At 47.1% G+C, this 20,838-nt stretch overlaps 1 protein-coding gene across 3 annotated transcripts in view; it reads left to right on the top strand.

Moving 5' to 3' along the window:
• The window catches only part of LOC141117057 (serine protease inhibitor A6-like), an 82,978-nt gene extending 79,262 nt beyond the window's left edge, over nucleotides 1–3,716 (top strand). For all 3 annotated transcript variants that reach the window (XM_073609659.1, XM_073609658.1, XM_073609660.1), the window contains exon 5: nucleotides 3,463–3,716. In XM_073609659.1, coding sequence (XP_073465760.1) covers nucleotides 3,463–3,654 — 192 coding nt within the window. In that variant the 3' untranslated portion in view covers nucleotides 3,655–3,716. The remainder of the gene's footprint in view (nucleotides 1–3,462) is intronic.
• Nucleotides 3,717–20,838: the final 17,122 nt, after the last annotated feature.

Here is a 20,838-nt window from a genome sequence, read left to right as displayed (position 1 = left end):
AACGCGCAGAGACTGCAGCGCCCTGCACATGTGGAGCTTTGGGGTGTGATGCAGTCAATGTGCTGCCCTTAGGCTGGCCCCTGGAGGGCATCCTGCCTCGTTGGTGATGTGCTGCCGCCTCCTCCTCCTCCTCCTCCTCCTCCTCCTCTCTCCTATCAGGCACCCACGTTGAGTCAGTGACCTCATCATCCCCTCCCTCCTCATCACTGGAGCAAACCTGGCAGTATGCTGCAGCAGGGGGAGCATGACTGCCAGATTGCTGTCCTTCTTGGGCACCCCCTCTGTCCGCGCTCATGTTACTGCCTTCATCGAGCTCAGTATCGTCATCAGAGCCTTCCAAACGCTGGGCATCCTCCTGGAGCATGTACCCAACACTGTGGTCAAACAGTTCGAGGGAATCCTCATGAGGACATGGTGGAGCTAGGGAAGGAGTCACTGATGACATTGAGCTGAGGGAAGAGGCCGCTGCTTTGCCAGACAAAGCACCCTGGGCATGGGTGAGAGAGGATGAGGAGGATGAGGACGGCTTGGTCATCCACTCGACCAAGTCTTCCGCATGTTGCGGCTCAACATGGCCAGCTGCCGAAAAAAAGGCCAAGCGTGTCCCATGGCCACGTGCTGATGAGGATGCACCGTCTCCACGACCAGCACTAGACACAGAGCCTGCTTGCCCTCTCTTATTGGCTTGTGACTGTCTGCCTCTCCTTCTTGGCCTTCCAGACATACTAATGGCCTGTAGCTGCACTAAGCTGGGATAGAACACCTGTAATTTTCTTCAAGTAGCTTTATATACTGTAACCAGACAAGCCTGCCTGTCAGTAGGAAGATAAGAGGAACGGATCTAGCTGAACACTGTGAGCAGGACGCACTGTACTAAATGTAAATAGTCTAGCTGCCTGACCGTGGTACTAATAGGATCAAATAGAACACCTGTAATTTTCTTCAGGTAGCTTTATATACTGTAACCAGACAAGCCTGCCTGTCAGTAGGAAGATAACAGGAACGGATCTAGCTGTACACTGTGAGCAGGACGCACTGTACTAAATGTAAATAGTCTAGCTGCCTGACCGTGGTACTAATAGGATCAAATAGAACACCTGTAATTTTCTTCAGGTAGCTTTATATACTGTAACCAGACAAGCCTGCCTGTCAGTAGGAAGATAACAGGAACGGATCTAGCTGTACACTGTGAGCAGGACGCACTGTACTAAATGTAAATAGTCTAGCTGCCTGACCGTGGTACTAATAGGATCAAATAGAACACCTGTAATTTTCTTCAGGTAGCTTTATATACTGTAACCAGACAAGCCTGCCTGTCAGTAGGAAGATAACAGGAACGGATCTAGCTGTACACTGTGAGCAGGACGCACTGTACTAAATGTAAATAGTCTAGCTGCCTGACCGTGGTACTAATAGGATCAAATAGAACACCTGTAATTTTCTTCAGGTAGCTTTATATACTGTAACCAGACAAGCCTGCCGGTCAGTAGGAATTTAACAGGAACGGATCTAGCTGAACACTGTGAGCAGGACGCACTGCACTAAATGTAAATAGCAGGAACGGATCTAGCTGAACACTGTGAGCAGGACGCACTGCACTAAATGTAAATAGTCTAGAAGATAACAGGAACGGATCTAGCTGAACACTGTGAGCAGGACGCACTGCACTAAATGTAAATAGTCTAGAAGATAACAGGAACGGATCTAGCTGAACACTGTGAGCAGGACGCACTGCACTAAATGTAAATAGCAGGAACGGCTCTAGCTGAACACTGTGCGCAGGACGCACTGCACTAAATGTAAATAGCAGGAACGGATCTAGCTGAACACTGTGAGCAGGACGCACTGCACTAAATGTAAATAGCAGGAACGGATCTAGCTGAACACTGTGAGCAGGACGCACTGCACTAAATGTAAATAGCAGGAACGGATCTAGCTGAACACTGTGAGCAGGACGCACTGCACTAAATGTAAATAGCAGGAACGGATCTAGCTGAACACTGTGAGCAGGACGCACTGCACTAAATGTAAATAGCAGGAACGGATCTAGCTGAACACTGTGAGCAGGACGCACTGCACTAAATGTAAATAGCAGGAACGGATCTAGCTGAACACTGTGAGCAGGACGCACTGCACTAAATGTAAATTGCAGGAACGGATCTAGCTGAACACTGTGAGCAGGACGCACTGCACTAAATGTAAATAGTCTAGAAGATAACAGGAACGGATCTAGCTGAACACTGTGAGCAGGACGCACTGCACTAAATGTAAATAGCAGGAACGGATCTAGCTGAACACTGTGAGCAGGACGCACTGCACTAAATGTAAATAGCAGGAACGGATCTAGCTGAACACTGTGAGCAGGACGCACTGCACTAAATGTAAATAGCAGGAACGGATCTAGCTGAACACTGTGAGCAGGACGCACTGCACTAAATGTAAATTGCAGGAACGGATCTAGCTGAACACTGTGAGCAGGACGCACTGCACTAAATGTAAATAGTCTAGAAGATAACAGGAACGGATCTAGCTGAACACTGTGAGCAGGACGCACTGCACTAAATGTAAATAGCAGGAACGGATCTAGCTGAACACTGTGAGCAGGACGCACTGCATTAAATGTAAATAGTCTAGATAGAAGATAACAGGAACGGATCTAGCTAAACTGAATACAGTGTATATATATATATGCAACACCTGGGATGCATATATATACACAATACACTGTAAGTGCAGCTAACTGACTGACTGTTCTGCCTAATCTATCTAACTCAAATCAAATGACACTGTCTCTCTCTCTCTCTATCTCTCAGCACACCGGAACACACACTACACAGGGCCGCCGTGCAGGCGGCCTTATATAGTGTGGGGTGTGTACTAAATCCCCTGAGCCATAATTGGCCAAAGCCACCCTGGCTTTGGCCAATTACAGCTCTCTCTACTGACAGCGCTGTGATTGGCCAAGCATGCGGGTCATAGTGCATGCTTGGCCAATCATCAGCCAGCAATGCACTGCGATGCCGCAGTGAATTATGGGCCGTGACGCGCCACACGAATTTAGCGCGAACGGCCCATAACGTTCGCAATTCGGCGAACGATCGAACAGCCGATGTTCGAGTCGAACATGGGTTCGACTCGAACACGAAGCTCATCCCTAGTCACGGCATTGATACGGGGCAAACCGGGTGTCATGGCACCCTAGAAGAACCGAGATGGCACTTCAGGGTGCCGTGGCTCTCTGGTTGGTAAACTCGGGTCTAGCCAACAGTCAGCAAAGGAACTGGAGAAAATAATTAGAAAAAACCCACAAAGATAATTGTATATATAGAATGTTTCTTGGTCTTTTCTTGTACTGATTATAAATCCCATCACCCGACACCAATCATCTTATAGAGTCAGAGATGAGCAGGTTGTGTTTGCTGATTATTTGCTGATCTTCTCATGTCTGTTATTATATTTCAGGCTGTACACCAGGCCGTCATACGTGTGGATGAAGAAGGGACAGAGGCCGCCGCAGCCACCGGCATAGGGATTGCTTTATCGGCCCTCTGCCCAATGATATTTATTGATAAGCCATTTGTTTTCTTCATCATTGAGCAAAAAACCAACAGCATTCTTTTCATGGGGACGGTCATCAACCCTACAGAGAAATAATCCACAATGTTCCCATCTCAATGTAACATTCCGGAGGATTAAATAAAACTTGATGAATAAAAGCCGTACATTCTCCGGATGGTTTGTCAAATATTTAGACCCGGGGTCTCCAAACTTTTCATAGGGCCAGTTTACTGTCCTGCAGACTTTAGGCGGGCCGGACTGTGCCCAGAGAGGGTAGAAAATATCCCGGGCATCAGTGAAAATAAACATTGCCTCAGTTACATAGAGCCTGTGGTCTGGAGGAATAGTGCCCCATTGTTGGTATCAGTAAGAGAAATAGTGCCCCATCATTGGTATCAGTGGGAGGAATAGTGCCCCATCATTGGTGTCAGTGAAAGGAATAGTGCCCCATTGTTGGTATCAGTAAGAGAAATAGTGCCCCATCATTGGTATCAGTGGGAGGAATAGTGCCCCATCATTGGTGTCAGTGGGAGGAATAATGACTCATAATTGGTGTCAGTGGGAGGAATAGTGCCCCATCACTGGTGTTAGTGGGAGGAATAATGACTCATAATTGGTGTCAGTGGGAGGAATAGTGCCCCACCCATCATTGGAGCACAGGTGTGTCAGGAGGAAGGTGTCTCTGAAGCTTCTCCAGGTGATCCATGTGAGAGGGGAGTGGTGGTAAAATCTCTCCCAGCCCTCCTGCCCATTTCTGGGGAAGCCATGGAGGCCAGTGGGGCCTCTTCTGCTGGAAGCTCGCAGCCATCTCCTGGGCCATCAGGTGACATGCCTTCCTCTGTACAAGCCATGGCTTGTGATCTCTCTGCCCCTGGTGAGGATGAAGGTTCGGACGCCATTCGGAAGCGAGTGGTGGCCGGGATTAAGGTCCTGAACAGGGAGAGAGACAAGCTCTACAAGCTCAGAGCGGAGCTGAAACGCTTGCGAAAGCAGCGTGAGGGCTTGTACAGCAGGAACTATGGATCCATGAAACACCAGGAGACCATTGTGGCCATAATGGAAGGCACAGATGGGCCCTTCAAGGAAAAGTTTGACAATGATGAAAGGTTTGGAAGGATGGCAAAAGTTGAGGTGGAGGAGGAGACCCCCTTTTCTAACCCCTGCCCCCTCAGGGAGAGGTAAGCAGCCTCATGCCTTCCCAGAACTCAGGAGGCATGCTGAGGGCCATCCAGGCAATGGAGTCTCCTATGCAGGGGGATCAGTTGTTATTTGGTGGTGAGGACATAAAAGATAATGTGCCTGATAATGTCAAGCCCCAAGCAGGGGATAAAACTTATTTTCTGTCATCTAACACCATGAGCAATGTCGAAAGTGTGCCCAGTGACACTCAAGTTGCTAATGCTATGTGTAGCAATGCTGATGCTGCAGCACAGCAAGAGTTGCATTTAAAAAATGACATTTCTGTAGAGGAACTACAAGTCTCAGCCCAGCCTGTTAACTCTCCTTTAGCTGAGTCTAAAGCTGTTTGCCCCACAGCTGCTGAAGACTCTACAGTGCAACATCAGGAGACAGCTGGTACTGCAGCAGAAACTGTGACTATTCCTGATGGGAAATTGAATGTGTGTGTGACTGATAGCAATTGTGCAAGTGTGATATACAACCGTCCCAGCTCAGTCCAAGAAAAATATAATATACAGACTACTGTGACATCAGTGTGGGGCCTTGGCCCTGATAAGCCTACATTTGCTCAGGTGGTACATTGTGCTCCTGGTAACTCCACTTCCAAGCAGGTTTTCCCCCTACAAGCAGTGGTGTATTTAGGTTTTGTGCTGCCCTAGGCCTTACTAAACTCGTGCACCCCCTAATTTAAATATACCCCGCCCCTTCCTGTCAAGGCCACACCCCTTTCTGTTTAAGACCCACCCAGTCATCTGTAAACCACACCCCTTCCTCTTTAGGATCCACCTCTTCCTCTCTGTACATTAAAAGTGGGTACCAAGTGCCTACTTGTAAGCTACTTGAGGGCAGGGACCGATGTGAATGTAGAATGCAGGCCTCAAAATTTCAAGTCATGAGCCATTAGCCAGGCCTTAAGACCCATTTCCACTAAGGCATTTTTCAGCACCTGAAAAATGGCTCCCCTGCAGTCTCAGTGTGAAAGCCGGAGTGGTTTCACACTGAGGCGATGCACTGGCAGGACATTAAAAAAACTCCTGCAAGCAGCATCTTTGAAACGGTGTATACACTGCTCCTAAAGCGCCCCTGAATCGCTGGTGGTCGGGGGTCGTTTTAGCCCTTTTTGGGCCGCTAGTGGGGGTTAAAAGCGCCCCGCTAGTGGCCGAAAACCTCTGCAAACACGAAGGTGCTTTACCGCCGATGCCCCAGTGTGAAAGCAGCCTAATAGTTACTCACTACCACTTTTCCCACCCAACCCCTCCCCTGCCCCTAAACACACTCTCATAAATTATCTCATGAGGCGACACTGTAAAGCCCCTTTCACATGGGTTCGATCTGTTTTGACAGACACCGTTAACTTAGTGGGGGATCGCTCCATTGATCGCCGCTGAGCAGGCGGATGGGCAGCGTGGCACTCTATCTGGTGCGCTGGGCAGCGTGGCACTCTCTCTGGTGACGCTGGGCAGCGTGGCACTCTCTCTGGTGACGCTGGGCAGCGTGGCACTCTCTCTGGTGGTGCTGGGCAGCGTGGCACTCTCTCTGGTGGTGCTGGGCAGCGTGGCACTCTCTCTGGTGGTGCTGGGCAGTGTGGCACTCTCTCTGGTGACGCTGGGCAGCGTGGCACTCTCTCTGGTGACGCTGGGCAGCGTGGCACTCTCTCTGGTGACGCTGGGCAGCGTGGCACTCTCTCTGGTGGTGCTGGGCAGCGTGGCACTCTCTCTGGTGGTGCTGGGCAGCGTGGCACTCTCTCTGGTGGTGCTGGGCAGCGTGGCTCTCTCTGGTGGTGCTGAGCAGCGTGGCGCTCTCTCTGGTGGTGCTGGGCAGTGTGGCGCTCTCTCTGGTGGTGCTGGGCAGCGTGGCGCTCTCTCTGGTGGTGCTGGGCAGCGTGGCGCTCTCTCTGGTGACGCTGGGCAGCGTGGCACTCTCTCTGGTGGTGCTGGGCAGCGTGGCACTCTCTCTGGTGGTGCTGGGCAGCGTGGCACTCTCTCTGGTGGTGCTGGGCTCTCTTGAATAGTTTATTCAATAACAAGCATATACACCAATCCTGTTTTTAATGCAAGAGGAGATGGGATGTATGAAAGGGAAAGTAAATGGCTTAATCTTCTGGGACTACATTTCCCATGATGCTCCCCTAGGCTTTTGATTGGCCTCTGCTGTGGCTAATGGGGAGGGGAAAAAACGAGCAGGAAGCTGGGTGGCAAATCTGAAAAGAGCCCCCTCCTCTCTTATCCTGCACAGCTGACAGAAAAAGAGGAAGGGGATGAGAGGAAGGGGATGAGCGGGGGAATTGTCTGACAGCCTGCCTCTTCCTTGTCACAGTGTCAGTACCTTTAGCCGCAGTCACCGCTTCACAGCTGGGGGGGGGCTCGACAGCACCCGCTTCCTGGAGGGTGTCATTGGGTGCGTTCCGTCTCCCCCTGCCTGGGGGTTCCCTACGTCCTCCTCGCTCTCCTCCCCTGGACACAGACCCGCCCCGCAATAAGTAAAGATGACAGTGAAGGAGAGTGGGCGGAGCATTAAGCTCCGCCTCCGCCAGTTGCATGGCCAGTCACCGGCCGCTCTATGGGGGTACTAGTCCCTCCCCCCTTACCTGGCCAAGTACGCTCCATTCACTTGTACTGCACATAAGTGCCGCAGTACAGCAAGTCGCCGGCTGCCGGGGATTGTATATGTGCGGGAGGCGGCTGTGCGAGACTCGGGACGACGTGTGGGGGGACTTTTTCGTGTGGGGGGGCGGCTATTCTGCCGCCCCCCGCAAAGTGCCGCCCTAGGCCTGGGCCTTGTTGGCCTAGGCCAAGAGACAGCACTGCCTACAAGCTACCACTTTGAGCACCCCAAGTTCTGGTCCTGGGTCTCTGGCTTTTGCTGGGGGTCCAAGAAGAAATGTAGTAATTCTTAAATGGTAGGTGGTGCAATCCCTTCATCAAGGCGTGCGACGGTGGACCTGATTTTGGAGATTTTTGGGGCGAACGACCTCTATGCCCTAATACATGTAGCTGGGACATGGGAATATATTATTAGCTTCACCAGGCAAGAGGTTCTTGACCTGTTCCCGGAAGCGATATGAGGTTCGGTGCAGGTCAAGACCTGAATGGGAAGGTCTGGTCCCAGTTGCAGTTTCACAGAGGTCAACAGTGAAAAAGATCACAATTATTCTCACTAATGAGAGCGTCCCTGCTCGGGATCTAGAAGTCTGGTTAAGAAATTATGGTAAGGTTTTGACTAAGCCTAATAAAATCCTTGATGAGCGTAACATCTGGACTGGGGGTTGGTCAGTGACGGTCAGGTTGGCCAGGGATGGGAATGTTGTCTGTCACCTGCCCTCCTCAGCTTTTATAGGGAGGGATAGGATGACTGTTTTCTACCCTAGTCAGTCGAAGCTGTGTCACCGCTGTGGTTGAAAAGGGACATTTGAGCTCCTCCTGTTCAGCCTTGATATGTTCAGTGTGTCGGGGTCAGGGTCATATGGCCAAGGACTGCACCCAGATGATCAGGTGCAACCTGTGCCTGCACCTTAGCCACCCCTACAGCAGATGTCCTGAAGCCTGGTACAATATGGAGAAGGAGGTAATAGATGACTTGTCAAGGCTGGACAGGTTGGAGGGTGAGGCCCCTGGTGTACCATCCTCCTCTGCGGTGACTGACTGCCCTGGTCCTGTTCAGGATCCCTCTCCAGTTCCTGTGGCCACCTTTCCTGTGTCTTTAAGTATTCTTTCTGTATCCGTCTCTGTGTCCCCCCAGCCTAGTGTACCCTCTCCTCTTGCATCAGAACCTTCCAAGTTTGTGCCCCCCGGGTCAGTTACCCCCCAGGAGTCTACCCCTCCTAAGTCTGACTTAAAGAAACTCTCTACCACTCTTGGTGGGGGGGCTATCAAAAGGGGTTCTGCTTCTTCCTCTGTAAAGATGTCTTCTCTGAGGACTTCAAAGAAAAAAACAAGGGATGAGGGCATCTCTGAAGCTGACCTGCAGTACCTGGAGGAGAGAAGAAAGGTGGGGAAGCGGAAGAAGCAGGCGGTGAGGACAGAGCGGGGTTAGGAAGCTCCAGTGCCTGCCTCCAACCATCATAGGTCTTCTAAGTGGCATATTTCCTCATCTGGGACTACTTCAGGGCAAATTTCCAATTCTGAAATGGAGTTTGAGGTGGCCTCAAGAAAGAGAGAGGCTTCTGGTGAGCAGCAGAGGGAAGCTAAGAAGCAATCCACTCAATTAAGTCAGTAAGAGCTCATTCTATGGCCTTCTTTTTGTTCAGCCAATTAGATGCTAAAATTTTATTTTTGCAAGAGACTAGGCTCACCTCCTTGGCAGATATTCATATGCCCAAGAGAGAGTGGCAGTATGGTCCATTATACTGGTCTCTTGCGGCCGAGCCTTACGGCGGTGTGGTGGTGTTGTTTAAAACTGTCATGGTAACTGTCCGGCGGGTTATTGAGGTGAAGATTGGGAGATGTATGGTCTTAGACGTCCTTGTGGGAGGGCAGGACCTGCGCCTAATTAATGTCTATGGGCCGCACACGAAGTGGGACAGAAAATGCCTTTTTACAAGAATCAAGCCATTTCTTTTTACATCCCGGCAAGTGGTCTTTTGAGGTGACTTTAATAACGTAACTAGGCCCAAGGACAGGAAGCACTTCAAGGACAGGCTGGGATATGATAGAGTTTTTATGGTTAGGGATGCTGGTCTTGTGGATGTGCACATTAAGCACCTCCCGGATGACACTGGGTTCACCTTTCATCGAGGTAATAGTCAGAGTAGGATAGATAGTTTTTTGTTTTTTTTAAGGAGACCTCTGCTTTCTCACCCCCAGTGGTGCAGGCAGTGGAGTTCTCTGATCACTGTATGCTATCTGTGGTGCTGAATGCTTCAGACGCCCCTCAAAGGGGCAAGGGTATTTGGAGATTGAATTTGACTCTACTCAAAGAAGAACATGTTAGACAATCCTTTGAGGAATTCTTTCAGGCACAGGTGACCATCCTGAACTTTTGTAGCAGTAAGGCTGAGTGATGGGATCTGACCAAAAAGATGATCGCTGGATTCTTCAGGGGCCTAGCCAATAGCAAACCGTTTAATAAATACATGACCTACCAACGTTTACGGAGGAAGCTGGATATTCTTTTCTCGAGAGGAGGAGATCCTGGGGAAATCTCCGAAGTGAAACTCCTTCTCAGGAAGTGTCAATATGACCGGCATGCCTCTTTGGTTCTGGAAAGGGACTATGGGAAGTACCACTCGCCTGACCCTTTGCCAGAACTGCAAACAAGGTGTAGCAGTTAAAACGGTCATTGGCCTTAAGGACAGTACAGGTTCCTTGACAAAGTCCAGGTCAGGGATTCTGGAGGTTGTGAGGTCCTTTTATGCTGACCTTCTTGGGAGGAAAGAGCTTGACCGTGACAAGATGCAAAGCTTTTTGGACTCTACTCCAGGTCTAAATGATGAAGATGTCCCATTGATGAATTTGACAGAGGAGATCACAGTTAAAGAGGTCATGAGGACAATTGAACAGCTTGCCATCAAAAAGTCACCTGGACCGGAGGGCTTGATGGCTGAGTTTTACAAAGCTTTTAAGCCTATTCTGGCCCCACATTTGGTAGAGGTTTTTAACAGTTGCCTTGCAGAGGGGGTACTTCCCCCTTCCATGAGGCACTCAGCTGTGATTCTTCTTTCAAAGGGTAAAGATCCTTCGATGATTGAGAATTGGCACCCCATCAGCCTTCTTAATGTCGATAGAAAGATACTGGCAAAGATATTTTTCTGGCGCCTATCGTCAGTAGCAGAGTCTTTGCTTTCTCGCCATCAGCACTGTTCGGTCCAGGGTAGGAGCACCTTCACAGCGTTTTTAGCTGTCCGGGAGGCCTTGGAGCGATGCAGGGCTGCAGGCTGGGGAAAGTATTTGCTGACATTGGATCAGGCAAAGGCTTTTGATCGTGTTAACCATGAGTACCTGTGGTTGCTCCTTAGTAAGTACAGTCTGCCGGGTGGTTTTGTTGATTGGTTGAAAGTCTTGTATAAGGGAGCAGAAAGCTTTCCTCTTGTTAATGGTTGGGTTGGGCAGTCCTTTGAGGTTGGCTCTGGAGTGCGTCAAGGTTGTCCCCTGAGTCCCCTGCTCTATGTGTTTGCAATCGACCCTTTCATCAGGAAGCTAGAGAGCGGCATGTTGTGTGGGGTACCAGTTGGGCTCCCGGGTGAGCCGCCTTTGAGGGTTGTTGCCTATGCGGACGATGTGTCGGTGATTGTCACCGGGGCGGATGAAGCAGAGGAGGTGGTCTCTCTGACATCACGGTATTCTGAAGCATCAGGCTCCAAGATCAATCAGGAAAAGAGTGAAGTTTTCTGGATGGGAAAGGAAGGTGAGGGGTTTGACCTCCCGGACACCTTTCCAGTGCCCCAGGAAAGAATTAAGATTCTAGGCATTGAATTTGGACCTGACGATTATGGCCTCAAAAACTGGGAAGGCAGACTGGAAATTGTCAATACTAAGGTGGTCAGCTGGAAGAGATGGAAGTTATCTATGAGGGAAAGGGTTGATCTGATGAAGACTTACCTGATTCCGATCTTCTTGTATGTCAGCTTTGTCTGCATCTTGCCAGTGTCTCTCTATGCTAGGGTCAGTAGTGTGTTCTTCCAGATGTTGTGGGGGGAACAGACTGAACCCCATCAAGAGGAATGTCACCTATCTATCCAGGAGGGAAGGTGGCTTAGGTATGGTCAACCCAGTTCTTTTCTTTTCACTGCTTTTTCTCAAGTTTAATATTGGTAATATGCTTGCAGTGGGACCTCCTGGATGGGTAGGCATATTTAGATCTTGGTTTAGGCCTTTTGTACGACTTTGGGAAGAAGGTGGCCAAGTGAAGAATCTCAGGGGTCATCGTGGTCAGCTACCAGCCTATGTTGCTCCGTGCCTGAAGTTACTATGGCAGTGGCGGTTGTCGGCTGAAGATCTCAGATCGGTTCCGAGGAAAGTCCTTATGATTTGAGTCTTGAGCGAAGTCTTTCATGACCCACTGGCCTTAAGGGATTGCCCAGGCCCAGTTTTGAGGCCAGGGTTAAGACTTATTAATTTGGACAGAGTACCCCCCTAAATTTAGGGATCTGGCCTGGTTGTGCTTCCATGGGAGGCTCTATGTTCGGGGCAATTTGAAATTCCGCAGTGGGATGGATCGTAGCTGTCCTCGGGAGCCGTGTGCAGGTGAGGAGGAGACTATGGACCATTTCTGCTTCATTGCCCTTTTAATATAGAGGTGTACAAATAGGTGGGGTGGGCCATCGTTGTTCCTTTCCTCTCCAGGATGGATATGCTGAGTGGGTGTACAGAGCATTCAATACTGGTGGTGTTTTTTGTTTGGATACACTTTTTCTAGTTAGCCTAGTAGTCCATTATTTCACTTGGAACGCACGGTGTCAGGTCACCATTGAGAATAAAATCCTTCCTGTTCAGGTGGTGGTGTATGACATTTTGCATGAGGTGGAGAAGATTCGGGTGCTTGAGAGAGACAAGCGGAGTCAGGGGGCTTGGTTGAAGGCGTGGAGGGGTTTCAAGCCTCCCTGACTGCCAGGAGTCTCTTTCCTGGATGTGGCTGTCTGTCTCTTATCACCCTAGATTATTATTTTTTGGAATAATTTTTGATAAATGGCTGCGTACATAGGTGATGGGTTGTGCCTCTTAGGCCCTCTCTGCTGCTTTATGTAAATCGTTTACTAAAAATGTTTTGGTAATGGATTATGTATATATTGTATATATTCTGAACATGGATATGTATTCCTTGGATTTCTGTTGAAGTTTTGTACTATGGTTTTGTTTTTTTACTTTTGTATAAAATTGGTTGCTTGATTTTCAATAAAAGATCAATAGTGCCCCATCATTGGTGTCAGTGAGAGGAATAGTGCTCCATGAAGCAGATGAGGTGGTATCTCTGACATCACGTTACTCCAAAGAATCAGGCTCCAAGATCAATCAGGAAAAGAGTTTTCTGGATGGGAAAGGAAGGTGAGGGGTTTGATCTTCCGGACACCTTTCCAGTGTCCCAGGAAAAAATTAAGATACTAGGCATTGAATTCGGACCAGGCGATTATGGCCTCAAAAACTGGGAAGGCAGACTGGAAATTGCCAATACTAAGGTGGTCAGCTGGAAGAGATGGAAGTTATTGGTAGAGGTGTCAGTGGGAGGAATAGTGCTCCATCATTGGTGTCAGTGAGAGGAATAGTGCCCCATCATTGGTGTCAGTAGGAGGAATAGTGCTCCATCATTGGTGTCAGTAGGAGGAATAGTGTCCTATCACTGGTGTCAGTGGGAGGAATAGTGGCCCATCATTGTTATCAGTGAGAGTAATAATGCCCCATCATTGTTGTCAGTGAGAGAAATAGTTCCCCGATCATCGGTGTTAGTGAGAGGAATAGTGCCCCATCATTGGTGTCAGTGGGAGGAATAGTGCCCCATCATTGGTGTCAGTGAGGGGAATAGTGCCCCATCATTGGTGTCAGTAGGAGGAATAGTGCCCCATCATTGGTGTCAGTGGGAGGAATAGGGCCCCATCATTGGTGTCAGTAGGAGGAATAGTGCCCCATCATTGGTGTCAGTAGGAGGAATAGTGTCCCATCATTGGTGTCAGTGGGAGGAATAGTGCCCCAAGGGCCAGATAAAGACTAGAAAAGGGCCGCAGTGAAATACAATCATGAAATTTAGAACACAATGTGCATAAAAAAATATTTACAAAAAAAGATAATATATTTTCTGGTAAGTATTTCCTGTACTTCCGCTAAGTGTAGATATATAAACATCTTGGACATCAGGTGGTTATACCCGGATCAGGGCTGCAGCTGAATCGCAGTGATCAGTCTCTATACAACTCTCTCTGTGTTTTCTTTTTTCTCCTCTTGAATGGAGAAAACCGAAAAGTTTATAGTTTTTCTCTTTGCTGGAGGAGAAACATTTGAATAAAGAACAGTGTGTGAAAAAATAAAATTAAAGATAAAAAATCGACATCAGCCTGTGATTAAGGTCATTGTTGGGATCAAAGGTCAACAAGAGAAAAAGAAAGAAGGGGAGCACCATCCATGTGCATTATCCTTTGGATGTATATTTATTAAAAAATGATAAAAAGGAATTACTCACAAGCAATTGTAGAAGATTTCACAATATAAATGGTCATAGACTAGCAGCATGCGATCAAAGATGAGCGAAACCCTCCATAAGTCATAGAGGAACTCACAGGAGTCACTGCCAGCTGACGCGTTTTGAAGGGACCTACCCTTCTTCCTCAGAGCTCGGCAGTGAAACCTCCTTCAGGAGTCCTTATATATGTGTGCCTACATGCACTTTCAGTCAATAGCCGGGTGGCTATTGTGTTTCATCTAGCCTGGTCAGCGGCTTGCCTATATGGCTATGGCGTGTATTTTGCTGACGTTTGTTTTGTTACCCCCAGCAATATGGCGCTGACCAGCCCTCCGCCGCCTACATCTTTGACAGGTGATGGATGACATGGAGGAAGTGACACCAGACCCAACCCTTCCTCCTGACTGGAGCGCAAACACGCTGACATCGTTCCAGGATACAAGACCTACTAGGAAGATAATCTGCATTAGTACTATGGTGCAGACCTGGCGGTGCGGCTCCCCGTTTTTTATAGAAGCCATGAGCGGCTACTGAAGGGACTTCTATCCACCCTGACACCACAGACTGGGAGGGCCCTCTTGCAAACCAGTTGTACACACCGCATGCAAGGTATGCCACTGCCCATAGTAATGGTCTAGTTCTGCCCCCATAATGGGCATTGTATCACTAATATTAGTATGTTTATTCAGTTGTCAATGGTCTAACTGGACCGCCCACTGGGCTGAGGGGCGTAAGGGGGGTGGACCTTAAGCGATCTGTCTGATTGACTGAAAGTGCATGTAGGCACACATATATAAGGACTCCTGAAGGAGGGTTCACTGCCGAGCTCTGAGGAAGAAGGGTTGGTCCCTTTGAAACGCGTCAGCTGGCAGTGATTCCTGTGAGTTCCTCTATGACTTCTGGAGGGTTTCGCTCATCTTTGATTGCATGCTGCTAGTCTATGACCATATATTGTGAAATCTTCTACAATTGCTTGTCAGTAGTTCCTTTTTATCATTTTTTTTAAATAAATCTGCATCCAAAGAATAATGCACATGGCTGGTGCGCCCCTTCTCTCTTTTTCTCTTGTTGACTATTAGGATTCCCCATCCTTGAGGGCAGCAAGGCCTGTGTCTTTACACGATTTGTCTGGTTATCCACTTGTGCGCAGGAGCAATTTTTCTTTGGGATTAAAGGTCACAGTCAAAGCCAAAACATTGGGGTTAAAGGTCAGGGCCAAGTGTTTAAGGTGGGATTAAAAAAAAAGCATTTTTAAATGTAAATTTAGTATCGGTGTCAGTTGGTGTCAGTGTGCTTAACTGCTTGCTGCCCGCTCACAGTAGATTTACTGCCACCGGGCAGCAGCTGCAGGTTAGGCAACATACCCATATGTCACCACCTGATTCTGGGTTATACATGCCCCCTGCTGACCCGTGCTGTGATTGGAAACCGCACAAGTTTGTTAGCAGGTTTCAGCCAACAGTTTTGGATAAATACCTGCTATTTTGCTGTGGCCAATCACAGCACAGAGTTTTCTGTATTTGCAAACACACAGAGCTTTGTACAAAGAACAGTGATCTGGCTGTTTATTCTCCCTGAAAAGCAGGGAGAAAAAAATAGCTAGATCTGTGAGGAAAAGCAGCACATATTACACACATTACACTTGTTAGGCACTCAGGTAAAGTGATATCAAAGGATCATTTTTATTTATTTTTATAAGAAACATGTTATACTCACCTGCTCTGTGTAGTGGTTTTGCAACCCCGATCCTCCTCTTCTCTGGTCCCCAGCTGATGCTCCTGGCCCCTCGCCCTGCTGAGTGCCTCCAGAGAAAGCAGATTGTTTCGAGGGCACTCGTGTGTGCTTTCTCCTAAGCCGCCTCTGTCTGTCTATAAGAAAAACAGATCCTGGCTCAGCCCTGATTCCCCCCCCTGCTTGATCCTCACTGGCTGTAATTGACAGCAGTGGGAGCCAATTGGAAAATGAAGAAAGAAAACCAAAATGTAATTTTATCTTTTTTCATATTTACAAACCTTGTAATAAAATGAGATCTGCAAAATACTCACCATGCCTCTCGGAGTTTCTACTTTCCAAAAAGGGGTCATTTGGGGGGTACTATCCTGGAATTTAAGGGCCTCCAAAACTGTAATAGGTAGTCAGGAAATCAAATGCAAAAGTTACGCCATTTACAAGCCTGAAGGTGCTCCTTGGATATTGGGAGCCCGTACATAGCAAGGCTCCGAAAAAGTCTCACATGTGGTATTCCCATACTCAGGAGAAGTAGCAGAATGAGTTTTGGGCTGTAATGCCAATGTATACCCATGAGGCGTGTGAGAAATATCTCATTAGATTGACAACTTTGTAAGAAAAAAAAGAAAAATATTTTTGGCCTTTTTCCGAAAACTTGAGTTTATGGAAGATTTTATTTTTTGCCACAACATGCCTCTCAGCAAATACCTTGGGGTGTCTACTTTCCAAAAAGGGATCATTTGGGGGGTGTTTTTCAATGTTCTGGCATTCTTGTGCCTAGAGAAATGTGATGGCTGGGGGCGATGCGTGGCATGGATCGGAGTGGCAGCATCTGAAGAGAGCTCCGTCCATCTCAGGGCTTCCAGCCACAGAAATGGGGACATTATCACCCGCAGCTGGCACAAATAGTAAGCATCCCCGCACATTGACTCCTGTGCATGCCTACATCGCGGAAGAAGAGGCGAGGAGGACAGCAGAAGTCCCTCACACACTACTTCCTGAGGTCAGTTGAACGGGGCAACATGGCTAAAAATGGCGCCGGCTCCCTGCCCACCTCATCAGAGTCTCCCTCTCCTGCAAAAGAAAAAACGCTGCAGAGCTCTGAGACACCTGGAAACAGTGAGTACATTCCCCTCTCAAAAGCTGAATTGGACATCAGCTTAGACACACTTTGTACCAAATTACTCACTAAATTCTAGCCAGAATTGCAGAAATCTACTTCTACTCTATCTCAAGAAATAGCAGCCCTGGGCTCCCGTACAGACCTACTAGAAAATAAACATGATGAACTAGCAATAGCGTTTAATGATTTATCCAGAGAACATGAAAGTCTATCCTCAGCCTTTAAACAATTACAAGTACATGTGGAGGATATAGACAGCAGAAACAGAAGAAATAATCTCAGGATCAGGGGGGGCTCCAGAATCCATTACTGATTTACCTGCATATACCACCAAATTACTTTTGTTTCTGTTACCAGACCAAAACCCCCAGTCCTTCACATGCGATCGCATACATTGAGCACTAAGGTAAGGTGACCAGATGTCCCCGATTCCCGGGGACAGTCCCCGGACTGAGGAAACTGTCCCCGGAGAAAGTTTGTCCCCGGTTTTGTCCCCACTTTGCAGGGCCGGGGACGTCTGGTCACCAGACATCTTAAGTTTCCCATGAGGTGCGGCAGTGTTCCGCATTTGGGCTGCGGCTCCTGGACACACACCAGTTGCAGCCACCCTAACTGATCACTGGATGCTAGGGCCGCCCCGCCTGGCGTCTAATGCCGCGTACACACGGTCGGACTTTTCGTCTACAAAAGTCCGACAGCCTGTCCGACAGACTTCCGACGTACCTTCGGCGGACTTGCGGCAGACTTTCTTACGAACGGACTTGCGCACACACGACCACACAAAAGTACGACAGCCTAGTACGCGGTGACGTACACCAAGTCCAACGAGACTATAAAACGGAAGTTCAATAGCCCGTACGACACCCTTTGGGCTCCTTCTGCTAATCTCGTGTTTATCTCGTGTTAGTAGAAGTTTGGTGAGAGACGATTCGCGCTTGTGAGACTCGTATTTTTCAGTTCGTTTTAACTGTTGTTCAGTCTGTGCTTGTGAGGTTTGTATCTGCTTTTCAGTGCGTTTGGTCAGTTGGCATTGAGAAATCTTTGTTTTATTGGCCGCTCGTTCCTGATTTTCAGGTCGTTCTTCACAGGCCTTGCTGTTCTTCAGTGCGTTCTGTTTAGTGCGTTCTGACCAGCCGACCGTTTTGAAGCCATGTTACCTGTACGTACTCGTCGTAGAGCTCGTGCATTGTATGTGCTTGGTGCTGTAGTTTATTCTTCAGCCCAAGACCAGTCCATGAACAGGGCGAGGAGGAGTTCATGGACCAAGAATTGGTTGCTTCAGCGTGACCAGTTCTGTCACATGCCTTTGCTCCGTGAGATCCGTGAGAATAATCCTGAGGATTTCAGGAACTTTCTCCGGATGACGGACCCCGTTTTTGACCGTTTGTTGGCTTTGCTGACCCCCTATATCAGCAGGCAGGATACCTGCATGAGGCAAGCCATCACTCCGGAGCAGAGGCTGGTCGCTACCTTGCGGTATTTGGCCACAGGGAGAAGCCTGCAGGACCTTAAGTTCTCGACAGGCATCTCCCCCCAGGCTCTGGGGATCATTATCCCAGAGACCTGTTCTGCCATCATACAGGTCCTGCAGAAGGACTATATTAAGGTAAGATATTTTTCTTTTATTAGCATCACATGTTCTTTTATGTAATCTTTGATAATGTGATGTATTTCTTGCTTCAAACACTACTTACCATCATTGCAATATAGTGTGAATGTCCCCTTTTTATCCTCACACATGCTGGAATTTTTTACTGTTATTTTTTGTCATGCATGTATATTTTCCTTCAATAACCTTCCCAGCATGAAGTGATGGGAACATATCCACCTAGTCTACTCATTTGGAATGTATTTTGTTTGAGTGTATTTAGTGTGCTGCTAATGAGCAATTATCTAGATTTCACAACCCCCCCCCACCTAAACTCACTCCAAATAGTGTGCTGCTAATGAGCAATTATCTAGATTTCACAACCCCCCCACCCCCCCCCCCACCTAAACTCACTCCAAATAGTGTGCTGCTAATGAGCAATTATCTAGATTTCACAACCCCCCCCCCCCCCCCACCTAAACTCACTCCAAATAGTGTGCTGCTAATGAGCAATTATCTAGATTTCACAACCCCCCCACCCCCACCCTCGTTAAAATTTGCTGGAATGTTCTGTGGTGTTGATTTGTCTAAAGCAAATATATGTTGCACTTTGCAAAATGCATGTGCACTCTACAAGTGCATTTGTTCCAGTGCTTTAGTAAATGAGCAGAAGCTCTGCTGATTTCCATCATCAAATCATATGCAAGCCTCAAAGTGTTTTCATTAATTGCCCTTGCATGTGATTGTGTACTCCTTGCAACATGAATGCCTTTTTACATTACCTCATTTACTGTAAGCTGGTTAGCAACTGCACCTGCAGAGTGCGACAACTGCAGTCTTGTAGCCTTTTTAGTCCCTAAATTCCTGCGTGTCCTAAAAGTAATTTTTTTAGGGAATTCACAACCCCCTAAAATGTAATCAATGTTCCATCAGAGGGGGTGAGCAATCTGATAAGTGTGCCTTTCCATATTAGTTATTCCAGAACAATTAAATTATTGAATGTTATACTGATGCTGGGGAATAATGTTTTTAATTGTCTAATTTTCTTGCAATGTTAGCTTCCAAATTAATTGATTTTGGTTTTCTTGTTTGATTTCCCAGTTTCCTTCAACGCCACAGGAATGGCAGACTGTGGCATCCCGTTTTGCCAGCCGTTGGGACTTTCCCAATTGTGGAGGGGCTATAGATGGGAAACATGTCCACATTGTGCCACCACCCCATTCGGGGTCATATTATTTTAATTATAAGGGGTTCCACAGTATTGTTTTAATGGCGGTGGTGTCGGCACACTATGATTTTTTATATGTGGACGTGGGGAAGAATGGCCGGATGTCGGATGGAGGAGTATTTGCCCAGACGGAGTTCTGCCAGCGTCTCCAGAGTGGTGGCCTGGGATTGCCACCTGATGAGGATAACGTGGAAGGACTCCCCTTTGTCTTCATTGCCGATGAAGCCTTCGCTCTCAGCAAGCACCTCATGAGGCCATTCCCCCAAAGAACCCTCACCCCGGAGAGGAGGGTTTTTAATTACCGGCTGGCCAGAGCTAGAAGAGTGGTTGAGAATGCGTTTGGAATTCTGGCCAGCCGGTTCCGCCTGTTTCAAACAGCCATTAATTTGGCGGAATACAAACTTAATTTTATCGTTTTATCGTGCTGCATTCTGCACAACTTTTTAAATAAGCATTCTCCAAATTATATAGGCACAGTTGGGCCTGAGGCCGGACAAATAGAAGCCAACCTTACAGGCCTGGATACTGTCCGTACTGGCTTGGCCCCCCAAAGTGCCCATCAAGTTAGACAGCAATATGTTAATTATTTTATGGGTAGGGGGGCCATTGCAATGGGCCAGGATATATAATTTTTGACAATAAAAAAATTATTGATGAAATCTTGCATTATATTTATTGCTTGCCTTTCTTTTGGGCTGTCTCCTAGGTTATGGTCGAGCAGTTGTAGTGCCAACTGTATTGTAATTTTAAATGTCTAAATAAGCTCCATTGCCACTGTAAACAACTTTTTTACAATTATAACTAAAATGATACTGAGCCTTGAAATAACAAACCACACATTTATTTAATTCCTATAAGGAGATGTTTTTATTAATGGTTGTTATGCATTCCGTTCTGCATTTAGTATAAAATGTTCATAGACAAAAATAGAATGATATCTTAATAATGTAGCAAAATATAATTATATCTAAATATTTATACCTAATCCACAAAAAAATATTTTTGGCTTTTTGATTTTCACAAACAGGCTTTTTTTTTTGTTTTGGGAAAATCAAGTTTTGTTTTTTTTTTTTTTTTTTTTTAAAGCAATTTTTTTGTTTATGTTTTTTTTTTTTATCAAGTTATTTTTGTTTTTATTATTTTTTTTTAATAAAGTTTGTATATTAATTTTTTTTGTTTTTTTAAAATCAAGTTTTTTATTTTTTTTGGTTTTTTAAAATCAAGTTTTTTATTTTTTTTGGTTTTTTAAAATCAAGTTTTTTATTTTTTTTGGTTTTTTAAAATCAAGTTTTTTATTTTTTTTGGTTTTTTAAAATCAAGTTTTTTATT

The sequence above is a fragment of the Aquarana catesbeiana genome, linkage group LG13 (assembly GCF_042186555.1).
Source record: "Aquarana catesbeiana isolate 2022-GZ linkage group LG13, ASM4218655v1, whole genome shotgun sequence".
Taxonomy (NCBI): domain Eukaryota; kingdom Metazoa; phylum Chordata; class Amphibia; order Anura; family Ranidae; genus Aquarana; species Aquarana catesbeiana.
Note: the sequence above shows the minus strand (reverse complement) of the source record. Positions and strands in the feature narration are given on the sequence as shown.